Source organism: Protomyctophum parallelum (genome assembly GCF_964188405.1).
Source record: "Protomyctophum parallelum genome assembly, chromosome: 7".
In the NCBI taxonomy this organism is placed as follows: domain Eukaryota; kingdom Metazoa; phylum Chordata; class Actinopteri; order Myctophiformes; family Myctophidae; genus Protomyctophum; species Protomyctophum parallelum.
Genome location: NC_139705.1, coordinates 4,860,136 through 4,872,849, shown reverse-complemented (window position 1 = coordinate 4,872,849; position 12,714 = coordinate 4,860,136). Strand labels below are relative to the sequence as shown.

Here is a 12,714-nt window from a genome sequence, read left to right as displayed (position 1 = left end):
ACTCCCCCAGAAGCAAAGATTTGCGTTAAAAACGTTCGCTGTGAAATAATATATTCAAAGATTTGCGCCACATTTTTACGATTACAAAAAAAATAGCAGACCTACAAGCTCGCTACGAGCTTGTAGATCTGCTATTTTTCAATAGCTAAAGTATAACATAATGCTTAGTTAAAACACCAAAAGGGGTTCCCGTCCAGAAGTAGTTTTTTTTTCTTGAGCCCTGTATTCTTTCTTATTATCTTAGTCTCTGTGGAACATGAACAGTAGCTGTATGAGTACGTGACAAATAAATCCCGTCTTGATTATCTTGCTATATCTACAAGCCTTACAATATGAGCTTTAGTAGAGGAGATGTATTTCTCTATTCCTGCGGCGCCCCCCTATGGATGAAAATAGAATTGCATTGGGCTCTCAAACCAAATTTGGGGTGGATTGGACATTCCGTTGGTGATTTGTGTCATTCTTTGTGAAACCCCTCCCACTAACCTTTGGACTCTGATTACAGCCGAACGATACAGACTATGGAAATTCTGTATCGTTAATAAAACACCTGTGGTGTTTTAATCGGATAGGTCCAGAGATCGTGTGTACCATTTTTTTGTGAGATTTGCACAAAAGCTGGAAGGTGGAAGAGCAAAACGTGCGTTTTGAAGAAAAGTCAAAATGGCTGCAAATATATCCTGACGCAAATGTGCGTGGCCTATATGGGGAGATGCGTCACGACCCAAGGAATCAAAAAAATATATTTCAAGAGTTATAAAGTGAAAAGTGGGCTGTTATAGCGCCACCATGAGGCCGACTGCTGTAATTATTTATTACATTCATTTTTATAATTATTATGAACCTCCACTCCAACTGTAGCTCTGACGGCGTCTGAGAGAGAAATACTTGATGAGAGTTTCCGCATGTTCCCATGTAAGTCTATGGGGAATTTCAATGCACTAATAAATTAATTATTCATCAATAATTTGTGAAAAAAGGGCTTCGTTAAGACCTCCGTAACATTATGGTCAATGCCTGCGTGAAAAGTGGGAGCGATTGGTGCAGGCGGTGAGGAGCTACGACAGTGTTTCAGACAATTCATTCAGACAGTGTTTCAGACATTCAGACAGACAGTGTTTCAGACAATTCATTCAGACAGTGTTTCAGACGTTCAGACAGACAGTGTTTCAGACATTCAGACAGACAGTGTTTCAGACATTCAGACAGACAGTGTTTCAGACATTCATTCAGACAGTGTTTCAGACATTCATTCAGACAGTGTTTCAGACATTCATTCAGACAGTGTTTCAGACAATTCATTCAGACAGTGTTTCAGACATTCAGACAGACAGTGTTTCAGACATTCAGACAGACAGTGTTTCAGACAATTCATTCAGACAGTGTTTCAGACAGACAGTGTTTCAGACAATTCATTCAGACAGTGTTTCAGACAATTCATTCAGACAGTGTTTCAGACATTCATTCAGACAGTGTTTCAGACAATTCATTCAGACAGTGTTTCAGACTTTCAGACAGACAGTGTTTCAGACAATTCATTCAGACAGTGTTTCAGACATTCAGACAGACAGTGTTTCAGACATTCAGACAGACAGTGTTTCAGACATTCATTCAGACAGTGTTTCAGACATTCATTCAGACAGTGTTTCAGACATTCATTCAGACAGTGTTTCAGACATTCAGACAGACAGTGTTTCAGACATTCAGACAGACAGTGTTTCAGACATTCAGACAGACAGTGTTTCAGACATTCATTCAGACAGTGTTTCAGACATTCAGACAGACAGTGTTTCAGACATTCATTCAGACAGTGTTTCAGACATTCATTCAGACAGTGTTTCAGACGTTCAGACAGACAGTGTTTCAGACATTCATTCAGACAGTGTTTCAGACATTCATTCAGACAGTGTTTCAGACATTCAGACAGACAGTGTTTCAGACATTCAGACAGTGTTTCAGACATTCAGACAGACAGTGTTTCAGACATTCATTCAGACAGTGTTTCAGACATTCAGACAGACAGTGTTTCAGACATTCAGACAGACAGTGTTTCAGACATTCAGACAGACAGTGTTTCAGACATTCAGACAGACAGTGTTTCAGACATTCAGACAGACAGTGTTTCAGACATTCAGACAGACAGTGTTTCAGACATTCATTCAGACAGTGTTTCAGACATTCAGACAGACAGTGTTTCAGACATTCAGACAGACAGTGTTTCAGACATTCAGACAGACAGTGTTTCAGACATTCAGACAGACAGTGTTTCAGACATTCATTCAGACAGTGTTTCAGACATTCAGACGTGTTTCAGACATTCATTCAGACAGTGTTTCAGACATTCAGACGTGTTTCAGACATTCATTCAGACAGTGTTTCAGACATTCAGACAGTCAGTGTTTCAGACATTCATTCAGGCAGTGTTTCAGACATTCAGACGTGTTTCAGACATTCATTCAGACAGTGTTTCAGACATTCATTCAGACAGTGTTTCAGACATTCAGACGTGTTTCAGACATTCAGACAGACAGTGTTTCAGACATTCATTCAGGCAGTGTTTCAGACATTCAGACGTGTTTCAGACATTCAGACAGACAGTGTTTCAGACATTCATTCAGGCAGTGTTTCAGACATTCAGACGTGTTTCAGACATTCATTCAGACAGTGTTTCAGACATTCAGACAGACATTGAGTGAACTAGAAAGGTCGCAATTTTTCAAAATGGCAAAGTGTGGTTGCCACAGTCGCTTAGGCCCCTCCCACTAATATTGCCAGCCAATTACAATGTCACGTCACCCCTGTGATCATGTGTAAGCAATTCGGAGGGTATTTATGCCCCCCAAAAACTGTATCTGTAATCTGTAACAAACGGTTAATCTTTTTGCATTTGCGGCGCCCCCTATGGATGAAAATGGAATTGCTTTTGGTTGATTAAACCACCCGCGATATCTGATTCAAATTTGGGGTGGGTTGGACATTTGGCTTGGGATTTGTGGAGTTTTTTGTAAAATAGGCCCCTCCCACTAACTTCAGAAGCCGATTACGGCCGAACGATACGCACTATCAAATATATTGTTCCAGGGACCCCCCCATGAAGCAGACCTACAAGCTCGTAGCGCGCTATGAGCTTGTAGATCTGCTATTTTTCAATAGCTAAAGTATAACATAATTCTTAAAACACCAAAAGGGGTTCCCGCCCGTCACTACACCATTGGTTCTCAAAGTTGGGGTCTCAGCTGGTCCTTAGAAGGGTAGAAACTAAAATCAGCCAGAGAATGTATCATTCATATTACTGTACAGTACCCTACTATGCTGCGTGAATAAACATACAATTTGATAGCATACAGTAGATCACCCAGGTTTTATGGTTTTTCAATCCCCACACGTACATGTGCGTGTGTGTATGTATAAGTGTTGCAACACTTAAAATGTAGAATATGAAATTTGAACGGTAATATCGTATATACGTACACACGTGTGGGTATATGGATAGGGTGGCCTGGCTGGGTGTGACTACCGCGGCCTGAATGATTCAGCCCTGCTGTTTACAATTTACAATTTAGGCATTTAGCAGACGCTCTTAATCCAGAGCAACTTACATTAAGCAAGAACAAAAAGCATGGGAATACATCACATAAAAGCATTTATCAAGAAACATGCTATACATCTGTACTATGGCGTGCTATGACTATATATACAATGCAATTGTAGTGCTGTCTACATAACATGCTATAAGTCTGTATCAAATGCTATCTAAGGGCCGATTCATACTCCTATTTTACCGCTGTTTCGGCGCTGTAGTGCCGAAATGATTTCGGCTCGTCAGAAATTTTCAGTAGCACCGAAGAGACGGTATGCGCCCCTCCTACTATCTTCGGACGACGATTACGGCCGAACGATACGCACTACCAAAATTCAGCATTTGGTGTTTTAATCGGATAGGTCCGGAGATCATGTGTGCCGATTTTTGTGAGATTTGGAAAGAATCTGTAGGAGGAGGAGCCAAAAGTGTGTTTTGGAGACAATTCAAATTTGCAGGATTTTTTTTCCTGACGAAAATGGGCATGGAAATGCATCATGACCCAAGGAAAAATTAGATTTTACGACTCAAGAGTTATAGGGAAAAACGTAAAGTGGTCTGTTATAGCGCCACCATGAGGCCGACTGATGTAATTCCTTTTCAATTAATTTTCATAATTACTATGAACCTCCCCCCAAGTCTTGTAAATATGGCACTTACGGTCTCCAATGGAAAGAAATACATACATTTAGTCTTCGATTTCCCCATTATAAGTCTATGAGGAACTAATTAATTAATATCAATTAAACTATACAACGGATCTCTTAGCAAAATACAAGCACACGATTCCTGATGAAGCCGGTCAATTTGACATATGGCAAAAACAGTGGGAGGAGTAGTGCGGCAAAGTATCCTCATTTACAATAGCCCTAAGGGCAACCACACTAATTATAGTATGATGATGATGATGATGATGATATTGCTCAGTGGGCCCTTTAAGCTGCTCAACAGTGCCACTTTAGGTCACCCAGCGGTATTGCAGCTGTTCGTACTCTAAACAGACAGACAGACATATACACATGGGGGAAGTCATTGGCTACGTTTACATGAAGGGTGATCATTCCGAATAAATACTTCAGAATAAAATACATCCGATGTAATGTTTTTTGCCGTGAGTTTACATGGGAAATGGTCATTCCGAATGAGTGTTTATATGGAGAAGTGATAGAAGACATGATACATGTTAATTCACGTGAAACTACGCCATCTGTTGGACACATAAAATATAGGCAGTTCATTCATTGTGACTTTCAGACGAAAGACGACACTTTGAAATCCCATCATTTCATTCCGCAGTAGTTTTGAGGCTGCTGCTTGGATAGGGACGGACATACATATTATGTTTACCGTCTTTTTTTCCCCACCTGCTGCGGCTCCCCTTCTCTGCTGGGAAGGTGATCATCTCGTTTTTATGTGTAGCCTACTTTATTATCTACAGCACGGCCAGGGCACGCAACACACTGATTATTATTGTATCGGGTCGCTCGTTATTTTTGAGAGAGAGAGAGAGAGAGAGAGAGAGTGTGAGAGAGAGAGACCGTTGAACACACACACACACAAAATGCACAAAATAACGCGCTCTATGTGCAAACTCCTCGGCGCGCCTTGGATATGAGGCTTATGAGCGCCTTGGAGTTGGAGCGCAATGGAAATGAGCATGCTCAGAAAGACCAGAATGAATTTACATCCGAAGCAGTGTATACATGAGTCCAATTTTCTTTCAATCACATTGAACATCGGAGTAATCCGGCCAGTGACATCGGAATGGTTTTTAGATCGCATCGAGCGTTTTCATTCGGATGTAAGTTTTTGTATGTGTTTACATAACAACGTTTAATAGGATTGAACTTATATTCGGAATGAAAAGGGGATTTAACTGCTCATGTAAACGTAGCCAGTGGCACCGTTCAAAAACAAGAGACTAAACTCCAGTCCTCTCTAACCTTTTTCTTCTCTCCCAATAGGCCCAGATAGTGCAACAACTCTCTGCTCAGAATCGTCGGCTGAGGTTCCTGCCACTGGTGATTTGGCCCCTCTCTGCAGCCTGTCCCTCCCTCCAGCTCTGAGCCCGGAGGAGTTGGCCCCTCTCTGCAGCCTGTCCCTCCCTCCAGCTCTGAGCCCGGAGGAGTTGGCCCCTCTCTGCAGCCTGTCCCTCCCTCCAGCTCTGAGCCCGGAGGAGTTGGACCCTCTCGGCCTGTCCCTCCCTCCAGCTCTGAGCCCAGAGGAGTTGGCCCCTCCAGCTCTGAGCCCGGAGGAGTTGGCCCCTCTCTGCAGCCTGTCCCTCTCTCCAGCTCTGAGCCCGGAGGAGTTTGAGTGCCTGTGGCTGCTGCAACACGTTGGACAAGGTAAGGAGATCGTGGTCGGCACTGCCACCAGTTGAATAATGAGTGTGAGGATGCCACTTACACCGCAATCGGACAGATCTGTCTTGAGCACATGACTATAGATATATAGACCGTGTAACGATTAGCGGGATTTTTTTGAACAAAATATGGAGTAGTAATATTTAAAAAATGTGTTTTACAAGGTTCATCGTTGGCATCTAGGGAGTGTGTGTGCAAAGTTTGGCATGAGATTATCTAGTAACAGACGGACGTGGTGACATAGGGCCGATTCATACTCCTATTTTAGAGGCGAATAAAAGTCGGTTCGGCTCTGCAGAGCCTACAATGTGTCGTCATTTGAGGTTCGGGGGGGGGGGCGGGTACCGTCCTAAAGTCGGCTCTTCGGTGCTACTGAAAATTTCTGACGAGCCGAAATCATTTCGGCACTACAGCGCCGAAACAGCGGTAAAATAGGAGTATGAATCGGCCCATAGTTGATAACTTTAAATTCCTGGCCATACACATCACAGACACATTCACATGGTCACTCAACACCGAGTACATCCTCAAGAAGGCGCAGCAGCGACTGTACCCTCTGAGGCGCCTTACAAAATGTGGCTTAAGTATAAAAGGACTAGTGAACTTTTATCGCTGTATAATTGAAAGTGTCTTAACTGGCTGTATCGCAGTGTGGTACGGTAACACGACCGCTCAGGACTGCAACAGGTTGCAGAGGACCGTTGACACAACATCTACACCACTCGTTGTATGAAAAAGGCCCACAACATCATTAAAGACACCAGCCATCCCGCAAATACCCTGTTCAAAGTGCCACTCCCTTCCAAAAAGAACGCTACCAGAGCATCAAATCTCGCACCACCCGTCTCAGTAACAGTTTCTTCCCCCAGGCAGTCAGGCTGATGGACAGCTGACCTTGACCTGTATTGTCACTTCACTTTGTTTGTGTTTTTGTCTTTTTCTTTGCACTATAGATGTTTGTTTATGTCCCGTATGTTCGTGTATGTAAGACTGAGAGTGCTCTGAGCAAAATAATTTCCATTGTATTTATACTCTGTATCTATATGACAACCTAAACCTGAACGGACGGACAGACAGACACACGGACGTGCAAAACATACTCTCTCCCCATGCCTTCGGCCTGGTGGAGACAATGAATCATCGAAATGAAATAGATACTGTAAATACTGACCCTTTGCAACCTAACTCAAGCCTTGTCAAAACGTGACTATTGTAACTCCCTCCTTACTGGCCTACCGGCATGTGCACTTAAGCCATTCTGACCTGAGATCAGATTCATACCAGGTTTCCGCCGGACACACACTGGGTCTGATTAAACCCATTCTGACCTGAGATCAGATTCTAAAAAAAATGTCAGTCGCTCTTCGATTTTTCAAAAAATAGCAGACCTACAAGCTCGTATCGCGCCACTCGGTGGCGCGATATGAGCTTGTAGATCTGCTATTTTTCAATAGCTAAAGCATAACATGATGCCAACACCAAAATGGGTGCCCGGTCAGAATGGGTTAAGTCCCTCCAACTGATCCAAAATGCCGCAGCTCGCTTGGTCTTCAACCAGCCAAAATTCTCACACGTCTCCCCCCTGCTCCGCTCCCTCCACTGGCTCCCAGTCGCCGCCCGCACAGAATACAAAACTCTGATGCTGGCATTCAAAGCAACCAAAGGCATGGCTCCCCCATATCTCACAAGTATGAACGTACCCTACAAACCCTCCCGCGCACTCAGATCAGCCAACGCAGGGAAGCTGGAGGTACCTTCACTAAAAACGCCGGGACAACGCTCCACGCGTCCCAAACTCTTCTCCCTTCTGGCTCCAAAACTATGGAATGCACTTCCCATCACAGTCAGAACTGCAGCCTCACTCCCAATCTTCCGCCGTAGTCTGAAAACCCACCTCTTCAGACTCCACCATGGCCCGTAGCACTTGCCCTAGCCTAGCCCCTTAGATAGCACTTTATGTCGACTTGGATAGTATTTTAGACAGACTCATAGCTCGTTACGTAGACGGCACTAGAATTGCATCTTATGTAGTCATAGCACTTTATAGTACACATGTATATTGTATGATATATAATATAGTATAGTATGTATAATTGACATAGATACTCCACTGTTACGTTCTTAGTTTATACACGATTCATGATAACTACTTTTTATATAATGGGATGTATGACATGCTTTTGTTTTTGCTTAAAGGTATATTCAGTGATTTCACTCAAAAAACCTTAGGTTTCGTTTTTGGCTGTGGGACCTAAAGCCTTTCATCCAATCAGGATAGAGAGCCAAAAACGGAACCTAAGGTTTTTTGACCCGCAGGGGTTAACTGGGGACAGGGAGGAACTCCTTATATGGTCAGCACACTCTATAGTAGAGAGGATTATCACAACAAAACAAAAAAAGAAGTGATATTTGAATTAAGTGAAATCACTGAATATACCTTTAAAGTCGCTCTGGATCAAGAGCGTCTGCTAAATGCCTAAATTGTAATTTGTACGTGCTTCCCCCTGTAGGTGCCGGAGGAGTGGAGTCCCACGTATGCGTGGAAAGGTTTGTCCCGTGTCCCGCCGCGCCTTGCGCTTCGCCGCGGAGCCTCCAGGTGGCGCTGCAGCTCGTCAACATCCAGACACTGGCCTTCACGCCGCCCCACGTGGTGCCCTGGAAGGTGTACCTGTACACTCGCACTGTGCACGCCGCCGCCGCCGCCGCCTCCTCCGAGCCGCGGCCCCGCCGCGACACGCTCATCCTCGGGGAGCTGCTGTACACGGGCAAGGACGACGCGAGGGAAAGAGAAGGAAAACACGTGGACGACGGAGACATGGGAGAAAGTGAGGAAGAGGAGGGCCCGGGAGAGGAAGCAAACGGCTCAAAGGAGGGAAAGGAGGGAGTGAAGGTGACTCTTAAGCAGCAGCCGAGAGACGACGAAGCTCTGATGGGATTTCTCTCTGTGCTCACCACTGTCCTGCTCGCAATGTGTTCGGAGAGCGTGTGAACGCACAAAAGCACAGGCATTATAAGTGAAGCGCTTCCCTGCTGTCTAGCTCAAAATAAAGACGAACAACCCGTAACCTTTTAATGGTATCGTTTGTTGTATTTCACTCGGCATGAAATACGATGACGTCCTATGCTCCACAGTGGGGGGGAAATGTCCTCGTAGATTTGTATCGGTTGTCGTGGCTCCTGAACTGTTAATCTAATTTCTGCACAAATCCGAATCTGGTATGTTGAGATCACGCGATTTCTTTGGTTGCCGCCCCTCCCAGATCCTTACCCTCACCTTAACCAGACCAAACTCACCACTTTTTGCCTTCTAATTCAATGTTTTTGTTTTTTAGTTATCTCTTAATAAAGTTATTTTTAATTTGTTTCCGTTTTGGTAAAGCGACTTTGAGCACAAGAAAAAAGAAATTGGAGTATTATTACTATTATTATACCTAAACTTAAACAGTAGAACAAATGAAGGAAGGGGAAGGGGGAGTCCGGCAAAAATGTATTGGTAAAGATCTGTCACTCGGACGTTCAACAGGCTCATTTTCTTCTACTATTCAAGTTCATTACTCAGAGGCACCTGTCGTAAGTAGCCTTGCCGAGCCATGAGGCCCATAGGGGCAGGAGTCTATCTCATGTTTCTGTAGCCATGAGGCCCATAGGGGGCAGGAGTCTATCTCATGTTTCTGTAGCCATGAGGCCCATAGGGGCAGGAGTCTATCTCATGTTTCTGTAGCCATGAGGCCCATAGGGGCAGGAGTCTATCTCATGTTTCTGTAGCCATGAGGCCCATAGGGGCAGGAGTCTATCTCATGTTTCTGTAGCCATGAGGCCCATAGGGGCAGGAGTCTATCTCCTGTTTCTGTAGTGTGAGGCAGCTTGATGTACAAGTAGGCCTACACCCCCTGGACATGACGCTAGTATGTCGCAGGGACTTACACCCCAATACAACCCTTGTGTCAAGCAGGGAGGCACTGGGTCCCATTTTTAGAGTCTTTGGTATGACCCGGCCGGGGATCGAACCCCCGACCTCCCAGTCTCAGGGCGGACACTCTAACCACAAGGCCACTGAGCTGGAGAGGCACCTGTCGTAGGTGTGCAAAACCTTTTTCATCCATTTTAACTTAGATTGGTTCTGCTTGCTTCTGGCTGTTTGTTGTCTATACAGTACATCGTGGATATGATCCTGTCTGCCATACACTCCTACACAGGACAGAAAGACCTTTACTCCATGTGACTGGTTTACATCTACACGTTTAACTCCATGTCCAAATTCCTACATTTAGGAAGAGGGGGATACCTTACTCATACATAGCCTTGTTTAATATTTATTAGACAATGAAGACATATAGCATTTAATCAACACTTAATAGGTTAAAATGTGTTGACATGCAGTGCATGTACACACTACACGGCGCATAACCCAAAGTCTGTAAATACTTGTAATAATGTATTTGTGAGAAATTCCCTGGTTTGCCATTCAACAATATTTTGATTGGGAAAAGAGAATGCCTCTAGTCTGACTGAGTTTCTCAGGTTCCTCCTTTTAATGAGCTTTGTGTGTGTGCGTGCAAGACTGCACTGGTTCGCCATTGAGTAATGCTGGGTTTGAGCTCAGCTGCTATAAAGCTAGTAGCAACGGAAAATGTGCTTGCTCTATGCTCAGCATTGAGAGCCAGTGTGCAAAAGCACTGGACACTGGCCGCTACATGTGAGAAACTGTGTTTCTGTAATAGTTCACAGAGAATATCTGCCTGATGATGAAGACCTTGTAGGTCGAAACGTTGCAATTTGTGGCCTCTAAATAAAGTAAGTCTCGGAGCTCTAGAAACTAGTGTGCGGATGTTCTTTCTTTCTTTTGTCAGTTCACAAAAGCCAATTGAATTTGTTAAAGCCATTTGGCAGGAGACTGATGATAGTACCACCAAGTCAGGACCCCAAATTCTGGCCAGGCCACGGGGGGGGAATAGTTTTCATAGCATTTTTGGGGAAGGAATACACCTAGTGCTAGAAAATATGTGATAGCATTTCAGCGGTGGTAGCGTTCTGTGTGGTATCACTCCATTCATATACCTCATATAAAAACACACTTCTTGTTGATAGAACTGAATGAGGCATTCCACTTCAAACTGATGTTTTTTCTTATTATTGATCCTCTCTCTTTGGAAAATGTTGGGCAGAGCTCAGACAATGCGTTTTTTCAGAAATGTTCAAATTAGAAACTATAGAAATGTCATCTACAGTATTACTGGCAGTGGCAACATACTGTATACATATTACATACATATTACACAAGGTGTACTTCTGTTTTCACAAAGATGTTGAGGTCAGACCTGTCCACAACAATGCAACCAGTCGCAACTTGCAACCACTTGCAAGACATTGCAGAAGTCTGAACTGACCACAGACCGGTGCCTTTGTTTGGGGAAATGTTTGCAAGTATTTGCGTATTCTAGTTACAACTACCGGTAGTTGCGTTGCAAAGCGTTGGAGGGGGCTGGCCTTTACACAAAGGTTTCCACTGTAGAAATCATGTTTACATACACAGATTCTATCAAAATATATTATGGAATTCAATAAACAAGAATGTGTGTGTAATGCATAGGATAACTTTTACTTTACCAATACATACTGTACATGAATATCAAGTGCTTTTTTCACAACAGTTGTTTACATACACAAATTAAGCACCTCTATGGCTTGCAGAATCGCTAATTCATTCATTATGTTTTTCACTCAGAGTAAAGGTGGTTGCACACTGGACACGTTTTTCGGAAAACCGACGGAAAAACACTGCTAAATATCGGAAAACGCCTCCAGTGTGCAGGGACCTTAACCCATTCTGACCTGAGATCAGATTCATACGAGGTTTCCGCCGGACACACACTGGTCTGATGAACCCATTCTGACCTGAGATCAGATTCTAAAAATGTCAGTCGCTCTTCGATTTTTCAAAAATAGCAGACCTACAAGCTCGTATCGCGCCACTCGGTGGCGCGATATGAGCTTGTAGATCTGCTATTTTTAAATGGCTAAAGCATAACATGATGCTGACACCAAAATGGGTGCCCGGTCAGAATGGGGTAAGTGGTAAAAAATCTAATATCATGCAGGTTCATGTTATTGTAGTCCATAAGCTAGGACCCAGAATTTACCATCTGGGGGAATAATTCTCACAGTTATTTATTTTGGGAACTATAGTATATACCCCTATAGGGCTAGGAAATGTGATAATATTGCAACGGCGGTAGCTTCAATCTGCGTTCTATCTATTGCTATAGGCCTACATTACACAAGCTTTACTTCTGTTTTCAAGATGTTAGACAAAGGTATCCTCCACCTTATCTGTTGGTGACGGATAAGAAATCCTGACCTGAGATCAGATTCTAAAAATGTCTTCTACATCCTGACAGTTTTCTGAAAAAGCTATGTTTCTATGTCAGTCGTTCTTCGATTTTTCAAAAATAGCAGACCTACAAGCTCGTAGCGCGCCACTTGGTGGCGCGCTATGAGCTTGTAGATCTGCTATTTTTCAATAGCTAAAGCATAACATAATACTAACACCAAAAGGGGTTCCCGCCCAAAATGGGTTAAAATAGCCAAAAGGACCAGATACCTCAACCTTATAGATCTTCACTGGAAAAGTGAGAACTGTCGTGGAAGTTTAGAGATAAACATTGTAAGAATACTCCAAGTGTTTTATGACGTCACTGTCCGTCACTGTCCCATGTGGTGAATGCCTTGTGGCTATGTTGGGGGTTGTCGTGTGGGAGAAGAGAAGAGCTA

General features: G+C 43.7%; 1 protein-coding gene across 2 annotated transcripts in view; it reads left to right on the top strand.

Annotated features, from left to right (window-relative positions):
* Positions 1–10,689, top strand: part of ap4b1 (adaptor related protein complex 4 subunit beta 1) — a 31,321-nt gene extending 20,632 nt beyond the window's left edge. Inside the window, exons 13-14 of one of the 2 annotated variants that reach the window (XM_083769602.1) lie at positions 5,575–5,925; positions 8,454–10,689. In XM_083769602.1, the coding sequence (XP_083625728.1) occupies positions 5,575–5,925; positions 8,454–8,932 (830 nt within the window). In that variant the 3' untranslated portion in view covers positions 8,933–10,689. Of the gene's footprint in view, positions 1–5,544; positions 5,926–8,453 lie in introns of both variants that reach the window. The other variant, XM_083769601.1, reaches the window with a different exon arrangement.
* Positions 10,690–12,714: the final 2,025 nt, after the last annotated feature.